The 21,084-nt window shown below is 38.7% G+C and overlaps 1 protein-coding gene across 2 annotated transcripts in view; it reads left to right on the forward strand.

Annotated features, from left to right (window-relative positions):
- The window catches only part of MTFR1 (mitochondrial fission regulator 1), a 57,942-nt gene that overhangs the window by 22,915 nt on the left and 13,943 nt on the right, over nucleotides 1–21,084 (forward strand). For both annotated transcript variants that reach the window (XM_043483055.1, XM_043483056.1), the window contains one exon: nucleotides 8,022–8,137. In XM_043483055.1, the coding sequence (XP_043338990.1) occupies nucleotides 8,022–8,137 (116 nt within the window). The remainder of the gene's footprint in view (nucleotides 1–8,021; nucleotides 8,138–21,084) is intronic.

Consider the following 21,084-nt stretch of genomic DNA (forward strand, 5'->3'; position numbering starts at 1 on the left):
TATAAGGGATGCAGTTTAGAGTAATAAAGTTGACAATCATTTTTGCTATTTTTCTGGCTCATTGGGGGTTTGATTGATATGGAATGGGTTTGGACTGTCTAGGACTCCAACATGACTATAGGAAGTCTGAAACTGGGAAGCCACTATTAGACCCAAGGAGAGTAGACCCCATTATAGGGCCCTATTTAGGAGACAAAAGTTAAAATAGATTAAACTTGAGAATGAAGCATTCATGGGTCAATTCAGAAGCAGTAGTCAAAGCCAGTTCTTTGTTTTCCTGGGTGATTTCCGTGTTTTTGGAAACACAGTTTTGTATTTTCTTTACTTCCCCTACTCTTGTTGGCTTTCACGTCCATTCCTTCCCTTGTGCCCACACTCATCGGCAACACCTCAACTGTGTCGCCCTCACAGCAGTTTTCACCTCTGAAGTCTTAGGCCTCAGTATGTTCCTTCTAGGTCATACCATCTCTTCACTGTTGTCAGCTGACCCATTATCTGGACAAGTAAGACTTTCACATAAACGAGGGGCAAGACAGGAATGTTACTTTGTGATGGGATGGTTAGGATAATCTTTAACTCTCAGTATCATAACTGGTACATAATTAGTGCACAATAAAAGTGGTGGGATTTTATTGTTATTGTCACCTTACAGCAGAATAGCAAATTAAACTTATTTGGCTCACTAAGTGAACTCTGTGATTTACAAATTTGATTTCTGTATATTTATAGGGTCACAAATCAGAACTCAGACCAACATGTTTGTTTACACCTGCATCCAGTTAACAGTCACAGGGAATATTGGGCTGGGAATAAAATGAGATAATAAATGTAAAAAAGCATGTAAAAGCACTCTATATTTTTGCTATATTGTTTGTTGGAATGGGGTTCAGAGGTTTTGATTTACAGTGGTTCTCAATACTAGGTGCATATTTAAATCACCAGGAGCTTTAAAAAATAAAACATACATGCTTGAGCTCCACCCCCAAGGCTCCACCCCCTCACAGAAACACTTAACAGGGCTTCTAAAGAATATAGATGTCATTCAAAGTTTACTAAATCTGAATTTCATATATTTGACTTTCTTTCATACATTTGTTTTTTAAAACTTCTTCAGGAGCTTTTGCAGCTGGGGTTGAGGACTTCATTTACAGGTTGTGTTTTCATATTTTGCTGAAGAAAGTTTAAAGCAGTATCATGCCTGTCTGTTGGCAAATATGAAAGTAGTCACTAAGGCACCTTTAGGGTCATTTTTATAAATTTAAAATTTTATGAGTTTAATACATGGAATATAAGTGTGACTTATTGGGGGTAATAAATAAATATTACACTTAAAAAACCTAAGGCAACAAAAAAGTGATCTTGCATGCTATCAGATAAAGGGATGGGTGGGGACTTGGCCCTGTGCTGTAGAAGTTTAAATCCTTGCTCTGCCACGGGCAGACCTCTGGGTAATTTTACCTGGACTACCTTTTTTTTTCCTGTGGAAACCCTGCCCCAGGCTAGTTTCTGGGATGGCTAAGAGGGATTGTTGGAATCGGTGGAGAAGGGAATGTCTGTAACCAAACAGGTAATGATAAGATTCTCACTGCAGTTCTCACACTGTCACTAAATCTGGAAGGAAAACAACCACCTGCCCATTGCATTTAGCAAATAAACTTGAGATCCATGTATTATGTTAGGTACTGTTGGTCAGTGATGAACCAAACAGCCATGATCTTCACCCTTACTGGGATATAGTTCAGTGGAGAGATATTAAGGAAATCAGCTAATAAATGTACAATTGCCATTTACACTGAGTGCCCTGAAGGAAGAGTTAGAGTTCCCATGCTCCATGGGAAGACTAACAGGTGGTCCAGGAGGAATGATAACTAAAGATTAGAAGGAGCCAGCCCTGCAGACAGCTGAGGAAAGGAGTGAAGGTGGGAGCGGTATTGGCTGAGAACAGTCAGTGCAGAGGTCCTGAGGCAAGACTGAAGTTACCGTGTGAGGAACGAGACCAGGTCCCTCTGTCAGGAACAGGTGAGGTGGGAGACGTGGCGTGTATCGTGGTCTTTGATGTCTTAGCCTTCTGAGGATAAGTACGTGGACTCATACTAAGAATCCTCATTAATCTTAACATTTTCCCCAGTTTGTTGTTGCCGGTGTTGTTCAGTCACTAAGTCGTGTCCAGCTCTTTGTGACCCCATGAATTGCAGTACGCCAGGCTTCCCTGTCCTTCAGTATCTCCCGGAGTTTGCCCAAACTCATGCCCATGAGTCTGTTTGAGTTGGTGATGCCATCCAACCATCTCTTCCTCGGTCACCCGCTTCTCCTCCTGCCTTCAATCTTTCCCAGGCATCAGGGTCTTTTCCAGTGGGTCAGCTCTTCCCAGCAGGTGGCCAAAGTATTGAAGTTTCAGCTTCAGCACCAATCCTACCAGTGAATATTCAGGGTTGATTTCCTTTAGGACAGACTGATTTGATCTCCTTGCAGTCCGAGGGACTCTCAAGAGTCTTCTCCAACACCACAGTTCAAAAGCATTAATTCTTTGGTACTCAGTCTACTTTATGGTGCAACTCTCACATCCATACATGACTACTGGAAAAACCATAGTTTTGACTATATGGACCTTTGTCAGTAAAGTGAAGTCTCTGCTTTTTAATACACTGTCTAGGTTTGTCATAGCTTTTCTTCCAAGGAGCAAGCGTCTTTTAATTTTGTGGCTGCAGTCACCATCTGCAGTAATTTTGGAGCCCAAGAAAATGAAATCTGTCACTATTTCCACTTTTCTCCCCCCATCTATTTGCCATGAAGTAATGGGACTAGATGCCATAAATTTTATTTTTTGAATGTTGACTTTTAAGCCAGGTTTTTCACTCTCCTCTCTCACCTTCATCAAGAGGCTCTTTAGTTCCTCTTTGCTCTCTGCCATTACAGTGGTGAAAGTGAAAGTCGCTCAGTTGTGTCTGACTCTTTACGACCCCATGGACTGTCCATGGAATTCTCTAGGCCAGAATACTGGAGTGGGTAGCCTTTCCCTTCTCCAGGGGATCTTCCCAATCCAGGGATTGAACCCAGGTCTCCCGCATTGCAGGCAGATTCTTTACCAGCTGGCTGAGCCACAAGGGAAGCCCCATTATCGTGGTACCTACCATCTGCATATCTGAGGTTGTTGATACTTTTCCTGGCAATCGTGATTCCAGCTTGGTCTTCATTCAGCCCTTCATTTCACATGATATAGTCTGCATTTAAGTTAAATAAGCAGGGTGACAATATGCAGTCTTGATAGCTTCCTTTCCCAATTTGGAACCAGTCTGTTCCATGTCTGGTTGTAACTGTTGCTTCTTGACCTGTATACAGGTTTCTCAGGAGGCAGGAAAGGTGGTGTGGTATTCCCATCTCTCTTAAGAATTTTCCGTAGTTTGTTGTGATCCACATAGTCAAAGGCTTTAGTGTAGTCAATGAAGCAGATGTTTTTCTGGAATTATCTTGCTTTTTCAGTGATCCAGTGGATGTTGGCAATTTGATCTCTGGTTCCTGTTTCTTTTCTAAATCCAGCTTATACATCTGGAAGTTCTAGGTTTACATACTGTTGAAGCCTGACCTGGAGGATTTTGAGCATTACTTTGCTAGCATGTGAAATGAGCAGAATTGTGTGGTAGTTTGAACATTCTTTGATGTTGCCTTTGGGATTGGAATAAAAACTGACCTTTTCCAGTCCTGTGGTCACTGCTGAGTTTTCCAAATTTACATCTACCAGATCTAGTCCCTTGAATCTGTTTGTCTCACTTCCACTGGATAATCATAAGGGATTTGGTTTAGGTCATGCCTGAATGGCCAGTGATTTTCCCTACTTTGTTCAATTTGAGCTTGAATTTTGCAATAAGGAGCTGATGATCGGACCCACAGTCAGCTCCCGGTCCTGTGTTTGCTGACTGTATAGTGCTTCTCCATGTTCAGCTACAAGGAATATAATCAGTCTGAATTTGGTATTGACTGTCTGGTGATGTCCATGGATAGAGTCATCTCCTGTGTTGCTGAAAGAGGGTGTTTGTTATGACCATTGCATTCTCTTGGCAAAACTCTGTTAGCCTATTCCCTGCTTCATTTTGTATCCAAGGCCAGACTTTCCTGTTACTCCAGGTATCTCTTGATTTCCTACTTTTGCATTCCAATCTCCTGTGATGAAAAGGACATCTTTTTTTGGTGTTTGTTCTAGGAAGTCTTACAGATCTTCATAGAATCATTCAACTTCAGCTTCTTTGTCTTTATTGGTTGGGGCATAGACTTGGATTATTGTGATGTTGAATAGTTTGCCTTGGGAAATGAACCAGGATCATTCTGTCATTTTCAGATTGCACCCAAGTACTGCATTTCAGACTCTTTTGTTGACTTTGAGGGCTACTCCATTGCTTCTAAGGGATTCTTGCCCACAGTAGTACATATAATGGTCATCTGTATTAAATTTGCCCATTCCCATCCATTTTACCTAGATTCATGAACCTAACAGTCCATGCTCCTATGCAGTACTGTTCTTTACGGCACTGGGCTTTACTTTCACCCCCAGACACATCCACAACTGGGCATCATTCTGCTTTGGCTCAGCCTCTTCCTTTCTAGAGCTATTTCTCTCTTCTTCCCCAGTAGCATATTGGACACCCACCGACCTGGGGAGTTCATCTTTCAGTGTCCTATCTTTTTGCCTTTTCATACTGTTCATGGGGTTCTCAAGGCAAGAACACTGAAGTGGTTTGCCATTCCCTTCTCCAGTGGACCACTTTTTATCAGGCCCTGACTTAGCAGGGACCTGCCCTTCAGCATTATCCGTTACTTTCTGATAATCTGCAGTATGCTAGCATGAAATGTCATACTGTGTGTGATGTCCATTTCTTGATATTAATATTTTTGCTATAAGATGGCCATTAAGGATAACTGAATCAAGATTACAAGTGTTATGTTGTATAAATTTGGTAGCCTGGCATAGTAATTTGAAGCCCAGCTCTGTAAGTAACATTTATGATATTTTATTCTTTCTCAGTAATTGACTTCTTAGAGACTTGTTTCTTTATTGGGGATACTGTTACTTACCTTCCTGGGTTATTATGAGGGGTAAACACATTTCTCTCCCTCTCAACTCTCAGGTCTTTTTTCCTTCTCCCTATTTTCCCCTCACCTTCTTCCTCCCCCCCATTCTAGGTGTGTCATGAATAGAAAGTGTTAATAAATGCTCAGTTTTTTGTTTTTTTTTAAGTGACCACATCACTCAGCAGTGTTAGTGCCTGCATTTCAGCTAGAGTATTTGGTGTTCTTTACACAGGCATGCCCTGTGACCTATTGGTGTCACCATATTAAAATGCAGAAATTCTGCTTTTAATATTTTAACTATGACAGGAATTGGTAGAAAAAGAGGAATAATTAAATCTGTAAATAAAAAAGCTAGATGTTGTTATCAGTATTTTACAGTATTGCTTTGAAGAATATACGTTTTGCATTTAGCTATAAACAACTGGTGGTAAAATAGACTGAGTATATTTACTGTTACACCATTTTTGGCAAGAAACAGAGAATCCTGGTTTCCGGGACCAGTGTGTTTATTTTATGAAAAGTCCCATGAGGACATGCTGAGTTCTTCTAATATTTTAAGTATTTCAATACTTTATATTTTTATTTTATGTATTTTATTTAATAAATCAGTTTAGTATAGTTTTACATTATCAGAATGTTTTAAATCACCTAAAATTACTTTGGTAAAATTCTTGAAATATAATTGAATCTTGGATAATTTAAATTGTATCAAATGTTGATTTGAATTTCTTAAGATCGGTAAAAAATACAGTGCTACTAAATTTTGCTCTGAATGAAATGCTTTTCGTACTTTCTGAAAAGACTTTGGATACTGATAAACACTAATTTTAATTATAATCCCCTTGATTTTGAAAAAAATTTTTTCTATCCCTTCACTGTTGTTGTTTTGTTTTTCCCCCTACTAACAATAGCTGTGATAGGACAGGACCTTGCTGGAACCTTCAGTAAGTTGACCTTTACTTTTTCAAACTTCCCATCAGTCATCCATGCATGTCAGTAGTGGCGTCTACATCCTACTTGCTAGAATTCCGTGCCCTCAGACCCTCTGCCTATGCTGACCTCACCTACACTAGCACTTTACTGAGTGAATTGTCCTTGTCATTTCATGCTTATGCTACTGAATGTACATTTCAGCAACAGCGGAAGAGGCCTTTTAAAAAAAGATTAGTATTAACTGTTTTTTCAGTTTTGTTTTTTATTTTTTTGTATGAGTTTGGTTTCCCCAGGGACTTTGTTAGGCTTTTCTGGTAGCATAAATCACTGTTATAATCTAGATATGTAATTTAAATATTTAAACTGCCTTATTTTGTGGGGCAGGATGTCAACTAGAAATGATACAGATATTATTAATTCTGGAGTTGGTGCTTGACAGTGTCAATAACATTTTCATTTCATTGAGTACATGTTGTAGACATTATTTCCGTGGTTACATTTAATCAATGTTTAGTAAGATTACAAACTAAATCCATGGAATAATTTTTTTTTAAGTTTGTGCAAAAAGCAGCATTTCATGTTTAATATATGAAGTATTACAGATGTAAAATTGAGAAGTAGTATATGATCTTTACATTATAAAATACTCTGACAAGCTGTCACAAAACATATTTTTGAGTATTCTTAGAAAAGTATCATTTTGCTTCCTTTTATGAACAAAACTATCTGAGATGAAAACAGCAATTTTTATAACCTTTATGGGGAGGGAAGAAGTCTTCAGGTCAAAACTCGGTTTATCATAAATATACCTTTCTTCCTACCAACTAATAACTGTATTAGAACAAAATTTATTTTCTAAACAAAGAATTATGTAACCAAACTGATCTTGATGAACTAACACCTAAAGGTATTTAAAATTAACCATATTAGTATTATGTGTTTGTATGGTATATTTTACAGTTGAGGAAGAAGTATTAATTCAGTGTAGCTTCCAAAAGCTTCATCTGCAGTGATAGTAAGAAGGTTCAAACTAAGCATGGGTTACAGTAGAAACTTTCTGATAAACCCGTAAATATGTAAATCTCTCTCTTTGGCCTTTTAAGCTTTTTCCTTCAATTAAGTCTGCATTTTCTTTTTTATTTAAACTCTATAGGAAGTATCATATTAATCTGATAACTATTTGTAAGTTATTATTCATTGGCCTTTTGGCTTTGAGGCATTATTCCATAACAAAAATTAAATTTAATTCTTCTTCCAGTTTTTTCAAGGTAAATTAAAAAGTCTGCATTTTCTTTATTTAAACCCTATAGGAAATACTATGCTAATCTGATTACTATTCTAAAATTATTATTATTCATTGGCCTTCTGGCTTTGAGGCTATTCATATTACAAAACTTTAAGTTCTTTTTCCATGTTTTGAAGGTAAATTTCAGAACTTGCATGCTTTTTCTTTGTTATATTTATTTCAGAATATTCTGTTCCTTCATCTCTGTGTTTAAGGTTCGGTAGGGAATTCTACTCTACTGCTATTTGTATTTTCAGTTCTTTAGTATAGTTAATACTTTTATTTAAAAATCAAGAGATTTAATGACATTTAAAAATGTATTTTCATTGTTACAACAGCAATATCCATTAAAAAATATTGCCAGATTTAGCACAAAGCAAGGTCGCTTGTTTATTCTTGTTTCTATACTTTTTTACTACATCTCTTCAGAAGAGAATTGATTCTAAAAATTTTCTTAATGTTTGAGGATGAACAGAGGTTTGTTTTTTTTTAAGTCAGTCTCATTTGACCTGTAAAATAAAAACTGGATGAGTTAAATTATAATTCAGAGATTGCATACCTTATTAAACAACAGTATGACATAAATAAAGGTCCCTTTTGTGCAGACCTTCAGTGGAAATGTGAGAAACTGCCTGTGTGTTTGTAATGCTAGAGCTGAAGCTTTTCCTTTAGGTAATTAAGTGTTTCATTCTACCATTTTGGTGCCAGATGAAGAATTTCCCCTATTTGTAACTTACAGCTGACCAGCCCTACGACAGAATGGAGCTCCAGCCCTCCGGGAGAGGATGCAGTGGTGTCTTTTGCTGATGTGGGATGGGTAGCTGAAGAAGAAGGAGAGTGTTCAACAAGACAAAGGTTAGTTTGGGTGGCTATCAGGCCTGAGATGCAGTATTCATTATTTTAAGATGACATGTTTGCAGTATTTCCTTGTTTTTAAACTTACAACTTTTTAAAAACTAGTTTTAGTTGCAGCACACAGATCTTTTATTTGTGGTATTTGAACACTTATTTGCGGCATGTGGAGTCTATTCATAGTTCCCTGTTGTTGTTCAGTCCCTAACTCATGTCCAACTCTTTGTGACCCCATGGACTGCAGCCCGCCAGGCTCCTCTGTCCTCCACTGTCTCCCAGAGTTTGCTCAGATTCATGTCCACTGAGTCGGTGATGCTATCTAACCATCTCATTCTCTGCTGCCCCCTTCTCCTTTTGCCTTTAATCTTTCCCAACATGAGGGTCTTTTCCAGTGAGTTGGCTCTTCACATCAGGGCAAAGTATTGGAGCTTCACACTCAGCACTACTCTTCCCAATGAATATTCAGGGTTGATTTCCTTTAGGATTGACTGGTTTGATCTTGCTCTCCAAGGGACTCTCAAGAGTCTTCTCCAGCACCACAGTTCAAAAGTATCAGTTCTTCAGTGCTCAGCCATCTTTATGGTCCAATTCTCGCATCCATACATGACTGCTGGAAAAACCATACCTTTGACTAAGACATATCACTGTCAGCAAAGTGATGTCTCTACTTTTTAGTACGCTGTCTAGGTTTGTCATAACTTTCCTTCCAAGAAGCAAAAGTCTTTTAATTTCATGGCTGCAGTCACCGTCCACAGTGATTTTGTAGCCCAAGAAGATAAAATCTGTGACTTCTTCCACTTTTTCCCCTTTTATTTGCCATGAAGTGATGGAACTTGATCCCATGATCTTAGTTTTTTAATGTTGAGTTTAAAGCCAGCTTTTTCACTCTCCTCTTTCACCCTCATCAAGAGGTTCTTTAGTTCCTCTTCACTTTCTGCCGTTAAGAGTGGTATTATCTGCATTCCTTGCCCAGGGATCAAACCCAGGTCCCCTACAGGGGGAGCACAGAGTCCCAGCCACTGATCACCAGGGAGTCCCTGCAGTATTCCTTTTGTTAGCCTAATATGATCTCTCGTAATTCAGTTCTCTTTTTTGTCCTTTTTTGGGTGGGGACAGGGGGAGTAGTCATCTTTTCTGTTCATTTTAAGGACTCAGCTAGTATTTGTAAAGTTCTTAGAGACATATAACTATTCTAGGTCTTTAAGAATTACAGAATTCCCTGCCCTTCAGAAGTTTACATTCTAAAATGAAACCAGAAAGACCTTATCATAAATGTGTTTAGATAAGTAGAGTAAATATAATGGTCTTATTAGAGCAAAGGCATCACTGTGGATCATATTAGAAGACTTGTGTGTATAGTCAAGATGAGTTTTGAGTCAAAGGAGACAGTGTAAGAGAGAAGTGCTTTCATTGATTTAATAGAGACTGAATAAACTATTGACTTCTGTTTAATAAACACTTAACAACTCTTCATTCTTAGTAGGTATCAAGGATACAGAGATAAAGTAAGACACAGTCCTGTCTTTCAAGGAATACTTGGAAATATTTGCTATTTTACAAAATAGCAGATTACAAAATAGGAGATTTGCTATTTTACAAAATAGGAGATTACAAAAGGAAGTAAACAATAGCAATACTGGAAAGACTACTAAATAAATACAGTAGGCCACTGGGGATGGGAGGTTCAGCAGAGCTTCTCAAGGAGGGGATGCCAGAGCTGAATGCTGAGGTGTGACAGGAGCCATTCAGCTGGGAAGGCTGTATTACAGGGTGAGTGAACATGATTAAAGGTACTCATCAGGGGCCCACGTGGCATGTTCGGGAAATTCCAAATAGCTCTGTGAGGCTAGAGAGTAGCAGAGAAGGGTAAGCTGTAGGAGATGAATATGGAAAGTAGGTTGAGGTTTAAAGGTCATACACATTAGGGTAAGAAATTTATACTTTTTCTTCAAAACCATGTGGAGCCTTGGAAGAAGTTGAAGCACCATGGTAATATTACCAAATTTGTATTTTAGTTAAAATTTCCTGTAAACAGTATAAACAGTGGAAGGGAACCAGGCCAGGAAATAGGCTAAATAAGAGATGATAAGAGTTTGACTAAACTAAGAAACTGACAGAACACATGAGAAAAAGGACAAAAATCAAGGGATACTCAGAAGAATTTAAAAGACTTAGAAACTTTTTAGGTATTGGGGTTGAGAAAGGAAGAAACTAGGAAAACTCCTAGGTTTCTGAGTAGGATATTACGAGAATGGCGTAACAGATAACAAGAATATAAGAAAACAGATTTCTTTTTGGTGGACAGGAATAGGAGGTGGTCCAGGATGGACTGCACTGTGCTTGAGTGTCCTGTGGGGCACTTGCTCTGGAGGTGGTTTATGTCGTTAGATAATTGATAAGGACATGTGGATGGAATGGCTGATACCCAGAATGCTCAAGGAGCATATGTAAGACAAGAAATGCTGGCTGGATAAAGCTAGCATTTGGGAGTAAATAAGGGGGAAAAAAAGTGGGGGGGACTTCGCTACCCCCCAGAGGCAGCTGAAGAGGCAGGAGGAAAACCAACCGAGAGTGCTGTCATGGAAGGAGAGGTAGGAGAGCTTCAGGGAAGTGGAGTAAACCACCATCAGTGTCAAATAACTTAGAGGTGAGCAAACCAAAACACTAGCAAGTTTCCATTTTGTTTTGTAGTTGAAAGATGACTTTAACAAGAGTAATTTTATTTGAATGGTATTAGCTGAATAAAATAAGGGCCAAATAATTCAATAGCAAAGAAGAAATTTGATGTGAATGATAGGTAGGAGAGGGGCCATAGCATTAGATGAACAGACCACGTAAAGAGCCTTTCTTTTTTAAGATGGTTATTTTTTGACTAAACTTTTAATTTTGAGATAATTATAGATTCCTCTGGAGAAGGAAATGGCAACCCACTCCAGTATTCTTGCCTGGAGAATCCCATGGACAGAAGAGCCTGGTGGGCTGCCGTCTGTGGGGTCACACAGAGTCGGACACGACTGAAGCGACTTAGCAGCGGCAGCAGCATAGATTCTTCACATGCAGTTATAAGAAGTACAGAAGCACAGACGCTACAAGGGTACAGAAGCATTCTCCATACCCTTTAATCTCCAGTGGCAACATCCTACAAAACGTGTGCATTATCATAGCCAGGATACTGACACTGCTGTAGTCAAGATGCGGAATATTTCTGTATTACAAGAATCCCTCATGTTGGCCCCCTGTTATAGCCACACTCACTTCCCTCCCATCTCCAAACCCTCCTTAATTAACGGCAACCATGTACCTGTTTTCCATTTTCACAGTTTCATCATTTCAAGATAGTTTAAATCAAGTCATGCAATATACAGTCTTTTGGGACTGGCTTTTCTCACTAAGCATAATCTCTAGTGATGCATCCAGATTGCTATGTGTAACAGCAGTTCAGTTTTTTTTTTAAGTGCTTAATAGCATTCCTTGGTATGGAGGGACCACAGTTTGTTTAACCATGCTGGCTGATGGGCATCTGGATTGATTCCAGGTCTTGGCTTCTCTAAGTAAAGTTAATGTAAATGTGTACAGGATTTTGAACCAGCCTGAGTTTTCCTTTCTCTGGGATAAATGCCGGTGAGTGGAGTTGTTGCTTCATGTGAGTCACAAGGTGGCGGCGTGTTTATTTTTTAAGAAACTGGCTGAATCATTACATTCTCACCAGCCAGTTTCTGCGCTTCCTCACCGTTTGATGTTTTCACTCTTTTTTCCTTTTTTATTTTTTGCCATTCTAATAGGTGCATATTGTGCATCTCATGAATTTGTATTTCCTTAATGGCTAATGATGAACATTTTTCTTGTGTTTGCTCTCTTCATATGCTTTTGAATAGAATGTCTCCATGTCTTTCTCCCATTTTCTAATTGGGTTTTCTTTTGAGAGCTCTTTGTATATGCTAGATATGAGGCATTTTTCAGATATGCGGTTTGTAAACATTTTCTCCCAAACGTAGGGCGAGTAGCACAAGTAAAGTAGGACAAGTTAGATTGTCTTTTCCTCTGTTAACAGAGTCTTTCACAGAGCAAAACTTGTAAATTTTAATTCATTCCTTTTTCCTTTTATGGATCATACTTTTGGTGTCACTACAAGAAATCTGTACCTAGTATTAAGATCCTTCAGATTTTCTCCTGTTTTGTTTTTTCAGGCTTATAGTTTTATGTTTTACAGTTAAATCTCTGATCCTTTGTCTGGTTTTGGTATCAGGGTAATAACAAGCTTCAAAAAATGAAGCTTATCTATTTTCTGAAGAGGTTGTGTAGAACTGGCATTGATTCTTTAAACATTTAGAAGAGTTATCCTGTGAGCCATCTGGATCTGGAGATTTCTTTTTGGTGACATTGATTGATTGATTTTTTTTTTCATGGAAAGGCATTTTATTTTAAACATAGCAGTGTGTTCCTGTCAATCCCAAATTCCCTGTCTATCCTTCCCTTCCACTCATACTCACTGGTAACCATAAGTTCATTCTCTAAGTCTGAGAGTCTGTTTCTGTTTTTGTAAGTAAATTCATTTATATCATTTTAGATTCTGCATATAAGCGATATCTGTGATATATGTCTTTCTCTGACTTACGTAGTCTGATAATCTCCAGGTCCATCTGTGTTGCTGCAGATGGCATTATTTCATTCTTTCTGAGTAGTATTCCATTTTATATATTTATCATATCTTCTTTATCCATCTGTGGATGGACATTTAGATTTTCCATGTCTTGGCTTATTGTAAACAGTGGTGCAGTGAACACTGGGTGGATATATCCTTTCAAACCATGTTTTTCTCCAGATATATGCCCAAAGGGGGGACTGCTGGATCATCTGGTAGTTCTAGTTTTAGGTTTTAAGGAACCTGAATACTGTTCTCTATAGTGACTGTGCCAGTTTACATTCCCACCAACAGTGTAGGAGGGATCCCTTTTCTCCACACTTTCTTCAGCATTTATGTTTTCCATATTTTTTGATGAGGACCATTTTGACTGGTGTGAGGCTGTATTTTATTGTAGTTTGATTTGCATTTCTCTAATAATTAGTGGTGTAGATCATCTTTCATGTGCTCCATGGCTATCTGTGCGTCTTCTTTGGAGAAATGTCTTTTTAGGTCTTCTGTGCATTTTTGTAATTTTTAATATTGAGCTGTATGAGTTGTATGTAAATTTTGGTGACTAATCCCATGTTGGTTGCATCATTTGCAAATATTTTATACCATTCTGTGGTTTTTTTCATTTTGTTTATGGTTTACTTTGTTGTGCAAATACTTTTGAGTTTAATTTGTTTAGGTCCCAATTTGTTTATTTTTGTTTTTATTTCTGTCAATCTGGGAGACAAATTGAAAAAGATACTGCTGTGATTTATGTCAAAGGGTCTTCTGCCTATCTGGTCTTAAAGTTAGGTCTTTAATCCATTTTGAGTTTATTTTTGTGTGTATGATGTTAAAGAATGTTTAATTTCATTCTTCTACATGTGGCTGTCCAGTTTCCCAGCACCATTTACTGAAGAGATTTGTCTTTCCTCCAGTTTATAGTCTTGCCTCTTTTGACATAGATTAATTGGCCATAGGTGTAGTTGAGTTTGGTGAGTTTTAAAATTATGAGTTCAAGTTCCTTAATAAAGTTATGTGACCATTTTATGAATTTCATATTGGAAGAGATGTAGTAGATTGTTTTTTTCACCTCTGAGGTCTCTAGTAATCTGTCCCCTGTTTCATTCCTGATATTAGTAATGTATGTTTTCTCTTTTTAAAATATTTGTCCATGTATTAATCTTTTCAAAGAACAAGATTTTTATTGATTTTTCTTTTTTTTTTTTGAATTTTATTGATTTCTGCTATCTATATTTTCTTCCTTCTGCTTGCTTTGAGTTTATTTTGCTTTTTTCCCCTAGGTTTCTTAGGTGAGAGTTGATATTATTGAAACTTGCTTGTTTCTAATGTAAGCATTTAGTGCTGTAAACTTCTCAACATTGCTTTTATCTGCATTCCACAAGTTTTGGTATATTGTATTTATATTGTAATTTCCCTTGAGACAACCTCTTATAACTGTTGAAGTTAGAAGTTTGTTGTTCGGTTTCCAAATGTTGGAAATTTTGCTATTTTTCAGTTACTGAGTTCTGGTTTGATTCTGTTGTGATCAGAGGACACAACTGTATCCAGTTGTCCCTTGAGTAACACAGGTTTGGACTCTGTGGGGCTATTTGTATACAAATTTTTTCCATTTTAAGTACTGTAGTCCTGTACAATCCAAGGGTGGTTATCTGCAGAATCTGAGGCACTGTGGATGCAGAGGAACTGCAGATACGGAGGGCAGACTCTAATTTATATGAGATTTTGGACTTTGGTGAGGGTTGGAGCCCCTAAATCCTGTGTTGTTCAAGGGTCAGTTGTATTTTCATCCCTTTAAAAATTTCTTGAGGATTTTTTAAATGGTCCAAGATATAGGTCATTTTGGTTTATGTTGCATGAGTACTAGAAAAGAATGTGTACTGTTGTTAATGGAATGTCCTATAAATGTCAAATATATCCTGTTGGTTGATGGTATTGCTAAATTCTTCTGTATCCTTCTTGATTTTCTGTTCATTCTAACAGTTACTGTGGAGGAGGTGTTGAAGTCTACAACAGTATTTGTGGATTTCTCCTTTCTGTTCTATCAACTTTTGGTTTTCATATTTTGGAATTTTATTGTTTGGTGCATACATATTTAGGATTGCTGTGTCTTTTATCTTCTTATACTTATATAATGTCACTCTCTGCCCCTGGTAATTTTCTTTGCTCTTAAGTCCTTTTAATGTAACATAGCCACAATTGGGTTTTTTTTTTTTTTGGTTGACGTTTGCATAATACATCTTTTTCTTTTGACTTTCATCCTGCCTTTATAATCACCTTTGAAGTGAGTTTCTTATAGACTATTGTTGGGTCATATTTTAAAATTTATTCTGTCAATCTGTCTTTTAATTTTTGTATATAAACTATTTAAATACATTTATGTAATTATTATTTTGACACAGTGGTAAAGAATCCACCTGTAATGCAGGAAACTCAAGAGACACAGGCTCAATCCCTGGGTCAGGAAGATACCCTAGAGTGGGAAATGGCAATCCACTCCAGAATTCTTGCCTGGAAAACTGCATGGACAAAGAAGCCTGGAGGGCTACAGTTCATGGGGTAGCATGAAAGAGCGACTGAGCACACATAAAATTATTATGTTAGGCCTTACGTATGCCACCCCCCACCCCATGCCTCCATTCTGTTTTCATTTTTTAATGCTTTTCTGTGAGTGACTTATTTTGAAATTCCATCTTCATTTGTGTTTTTGAGTGCCTCTCTTTGTATAGTTCTTTTGGTGGTTAATCTAGGTATTACACTGTGTATATCAACATACAGTTTATCACATTATATTGGTGTTGTCATTTTACCAGTTCAAGTCTTCTTTTATGACCTTCTACCTTCCCTGACTATTACATAATTTTCTTTAAAAACTTCTCTGCAGACACTTTGAATGACATAGGACAATATAATATTTGAAATGAATTTATTTTCTCAAGAGGAGAATTTAAATTATTATCATTGTTTTTTTTTCTGTCTGATGCAGTTCTTTTTTTGTTGCTTTGTTTCTGTTTAGAGAATTTCTTTGAGCCATTCTTTTTGGGTGGGTTCTGCTTGCAATAAATTCTTTTAGTTTTTATTAATTTGAGAATTACTGATTTTCCCAGTCTTGAAGGATATGCTTTTGCTGGATATAAGGTTAGAATTTCATAGAATTTTCTTTTAGTACTGAAAAATGTGCCAGTTTCTTCAAGCCTCCATGGTTTCAGTTGAGAAAACCTCTGTCCTTCAAATAGGACTCCTTTCCTATTAGGGAAAAACTTTCTCTAGTTGCTTTAAAATTTTCTTCTTTTATCTGTTGGTTTAAAAAATTAACACAAATTTAAATTAAAAAAAAATTTTGTCTCACACTTTTGAGAATACTTTCTGACAAAGGCCTTAAACAATGTCTGAGGTCATGTTCATGAAACAACCTCTAAAATAAAATGGACAGTTTTATTTAACTGATAAACTGATTTTTTTCAAGAGCTCCTAATAACATTTGGGGAGCTGGCAAACCAAACTATCCTAATTTAAATAAGGCATGTAAGCTATCAAGACTGAGAAATAGTTCTAATTTATCTGTGTTTAGTGGTGGGGAAATACTATGTAAAGATATCCTTATTCTTTTTACTAAAGTTGCACAATTCAAATTCACATATAAACTAGTGAGATGTGTCTTACTATAAGAGCATGTCACCTCTCTTCACCTTCCCCAGAAAAGGAATATTAAGTCATTTACAATTCTTTTGCCATTACTACTTTTAATGGGGCTTCCCTAGTAGCTCAGCTGGTAAAGAGTCCACCTGCAATGCAGGAGACCCTGGTTCAATTCCTGGGTCAGGAAGATCCACTGGAGAAGGGATAGGCTACCCACTCCAGTATTCTTGGGCTTCCTGGTGTTTCAGTTGGTAAAGAATCCCCTTGCAATGTGGGAGACCTGGGTTGGGAAGATCCCTTGAAGAAGGGAACGGTTACCCATTACAGTATTCTGGCTTGGAGAATTCCACGGACTCTACAGTCCATGGGGTCACAAAGAGTCGGACACAACTGAGCAACTTTGACTTTTAATATTTACTTTTTGCTGTGCTAGGTGTTCATTGCTTTGTGTGGTCTTTCTCTAGTTGTGGCAGGTGGGGGCTACTCTTCATTGTGCTGCATGGGCTTCTCTCATCGCGGTGGTTTCTCTTGTTGCAGCTCTAGAGCACAGGTGCGGTAGTTGTGGGCTGTGGGCTGTAGGACATGCAGGCCCGGTGGTTGCAGCTCACAGGCTCTGGGGTGAGGGCTCAGTGGTCGTGGTGCACAGGCTTTAGTCACCCTGCAGCATGTGGAGTCTTCCCAGACCAGGGATCAACCCTGTGTCCCCTGCATTGGCAGGCAGAGTCTTACCCACTGCACCACCAGGGAAGTCCTGCCATTATTTTTTTGAGTACTTTTTCAGCCTTGCCTTTTTACTTCTCTCCTCTTAGGACCCTGATGACACAAATGATAGATCTTCTGTTGTTGCAGGTCACTGAGACTCTGCTCATGTTTTTTCCCTAGTTGGTTCATTTTTTTGTTTTCCTGATTAGATAATTCCTATTGTTCTGTCTCTAAATTTGCTGTTAGTTCCTTCTGTCTTCATTCTGCTTTTGATCCTATCCATTGTGGTTTTTAGCTCTAAAATTTTTATTTGGCTTCCCCCCCTCTTTTTTTTTTTTGCTGAGACTTTTTTTCCATTTGTTTCAAGAGTGCTGGTGAATGTTCACTGAAGCACTTTTATTGTAGCTGCTCTAAAATCGGTTGGATAGTTCCCACATCTCGCCATCTCAGAGTCAGCATCTGTCAATTGTCTTTTTTCATTGTTTGTGTTCTTTCCGGTTACTGTCATAAGAAGTGATTTTATTGAATTCTAGGTGTTTTGAGTATCTGAGACCTTGGATCATTTAAACTTTTTCTTTTACTAATAGCTTTCACTAATAGCAAGGGAAGCGTGGGTGCCACTTTGTCACTCCCAAGTGGGAGCAGAAGTCCAGGTTTCCCATTCAGCCTCCATTCACCCTGAGGGCAGTGATCCTTATTTTCACCGGGCAGCGGTGGGTGCTCCAGCTCTTCAGGAAGCCACCTGGAACACAATCCTAGCAGATGGGAGGATGCCTCATTACTGCTGGATGAGGTGCAATTCTGGGCTCCCCAAATTGTCTACACTACCCTACAGGGCTTCCCAGGTGGCACTCGCAGTGAAGAACCTGCCCGCCAGTGCAGGAGACTTAAGAGACACGGGTTCAATCCCTGGGTCAGGAAGATCCTCTGGAGAAGGGATGGCCACCCACTCCAGTGTCCTTGCCTAGAGAATCCCATGGAGAGAGGAGCCTGGAAGGTTACAGCTCATAGGGCTGCACAAAGTTGGACACAACTGAAGCAACTTAGCACACACCCACACATTGCTTATTCACCCTTGGAGGTAAACAGAAATGGCCCTCTGGATGATGTGCACACAAAAGGACTGCCTGGTAGAGGAAATGCCTTTCACTGTACAGAAAGGCTTCCCAGGTGGCACTAGTGGTAAAGAACCTGCCTGCTAGTGCAGGAGACATAAGAGACAAGCGTTCGATCCCTGGTCGGGAAGATCCCCTGGAGAAGGGCATGGCAACCCACTCCAGTGTTCTTGCCTGGAGAAGGGCATGGCAACCCACTCCAGTGTTCTTGCCTGGAGAATCCCACGGACAGAGGAGCCTGGTGTTCTACAGTCCATGGGGTTGCAAAGAGACCGAAGTGACTTAGTACACATGCATCCCACAGGGAGGTGGGTAAGTCCTGGCTTTCTCCGACACTACCTTATAGGGATTCAGGCACCTCATTGCAGCCTGAAAAGGAGGGAAGTTAAGTCTTTGTGGCATGGTGGAGGTAGGGCTACAGTGTTTTCTGTGATGTTTGGCTGGAGCAGAGCCACTGTTTTATGTAAGTTACCTATCGTGGGAGGCTGCCCCTTTCTTGGTGTTTTGGCTAAAGAGCAGGCTTTTATTGGGGCTTTTTTTTTCTTCCCTGCATCTCTTGGCATTTCTGGGTTACCTGTTACTTGAGCACCCAGTCTGCCATATATAAGGCAAAAAGAAAACTCAGGGAACTCACTCCTATGAATTTTTTTTTTTTTTTTTTAAATTTCAGGTCCTACCCAGTCTGCCTTCTCTCCACCTGAGAGTCATCTTACATTTGTTGTATATGTGATATCCAGAGATTTTAGTTGTAGTGAGGATGAAGAATAGTGAAAGTTTCATTTGCTCCATCTTCCTCAAGATAAGTCTCTAAAGGGCTTTTAACATAAATGTCATGTTTGTACTTGATGTGACATTATAGGGTAGCTATTATGGGGATTGTGGTTATAGAGTAATTGAGTTGGTATAATGGATCTGGATAATGGATTTTGTCTGTAATGTTGAAAGTAACTGGCTAAAGGATCTTTAAAAAGGTGCCCGGAAGTATTCCAGGCAAAGATCATCTGATTGTGAACAAAGTGAGAAGGAAACAGAGGAGATCCAGTTGGATCTGCCTGGTGCTCTAGAGGAGGAAGTAGACACACGGTGGGCGGTGGTCCCAGACTTCCAAGGTTAGTGACACGGCCCACATGACTAGGAGAAGTGGGTGGACTTTGTTTTGCAGTGTGGTGCTGTATCACTTTTTGCATCAGTTGTGATTAACTGTCGTTATTGTTGTTCAGTCTCTCAGTCGTGTCCGACTCTTTGCAACCCCATGGACTGCAGCATGCCAGGTTTCCTTGTCCTTCACCATCTCCCAGAGCTTGTTCAAACTCACGTCCATTGAGTCGGTGATGCCATCCAACCCTCTCATCCTCTGTCATTCCCTTCTCTTCCTGCCTTCAACCTTTCCCAGCATCAGGGTCTTTTCTAGAGTCAGCTCTTTGTATCAGGTGGCCAAAGTATTGGCGCTTCATGTGTATAAATCTAGATGTCTGGGGGAAGGTACTGTTATTTTCCTGTGGCTGAAAAAAAAGTGAAACTCACTCAGTTGTGTCCAGATCTTTGCAACCTTGTGAACTGTATAGTTGTGTCCAGATCTTTGCAACCCCATGGACTGAATTCTCCAGGCCAGAATACTGGAGTTGGTAACCTATCCCTTCTCCAGGGTATCTTCCTGACCCGGGAATTGAACCAGGGTTTCCTGCATTGCAGGTGGATTCTTTACCAACTGAGCTATCAGGAAGCTGATACCCTAATAATTAGGCTGACAGAGTCTCACCATCTTCCCACAGAAGGGAGCTTTGAGGAAGCTCTATTTGGTCAGTTTCATATACCAGATCAAGTGCTTTTTACAGATTGATGAAATAGCAAATTTACCATAGAATGTATTTTAATCAATAGGACAAAATAGAAGGGTGAGAGCTGATGGAATTTTACTTTGTCTTGACAATTACTTAATGCTGATCCTTTTACCAGGCCATCGGAGTCTTTTTTCACCTGTCACTTTGATATTAACTGCATTTCTATGGGAGTTTTTTTATAGCTTAAACTTGTAACTTAACTTAAAACATGAAATAGAGTACCTCTAAGATTCATATATAGCCATTTGAGTGTTTCTCTGCCTCACATTTATATGAAAGCCAAAGCTGTTCAATATATAATTATTTCTCCCTTGAAGTTTATGTTGGCATTTCTATAACAGTTGGTTACAGGGTTATGGTATTCTCTCTCTGGGAAAATGGCATAAGCATGAGTTATTGTACAATTGAATATTTTTTTCTAAATACTCTGAACTTGAGTTTTTCATCTCTAAATTGAAAGTGCTAATACCTACATTGAGAGAATTTTGAAAGACAACATGAGAAAACTTATAGCACAGTGGCATGTACTATGTGTCTTTTTCTCTTTACACATTTTCATTTCCCTTTGAATTAGTATATGTGCTGCCGAAGCGAGCACTTCCCTTTGAATTAAAAGAATAGCCTCTATCGCTTCTTGGCCTTTTGGCTAAGATCAAGTGTAAAAGAATAGCCTCAGAATTGAAAAGAAATCTTCATTTTTATAAGAAGCATTGAGATTCTTAGAAGGAGTCAATATAACTGATCGTCTTTCTCAGATAATTAGGTTGTTCTCTGTCATAATAATAGTTTCTGGAGACTGTATGGTCTTTGGACATAGACACAGCATAACATTTGTTCTCTGTGTGGTGAAATTAAAGACTATAATCTCTGTGGCTTCTAGAAGACATCATAGGCATTATCAAGTTTCTGATTGCTTTTGGAGTAGAGCAGTTGTAAATTTTATTTTTTAATTGTTGTTCATTCACTAAGTCATGTTCAAGTCTTTGTGATTCCAGTGACTGCAGCACGCCAGGCTTCCCT

Source organism: Cervus canadensis, chromosome 12 (genome assembly GCF_019320065.1).
Source record: "Cervus canadensis isolate Bull #8, Minnesota chromosome 12, ASM1932006v1, whole genome shotgun sequence".
NCBI classification, from domain to species: Eukaryota; Metazoa; Chordata; class Mammalia; order Artiodactyla; family Cervidae; genus Cervus; species Cervus canadensis.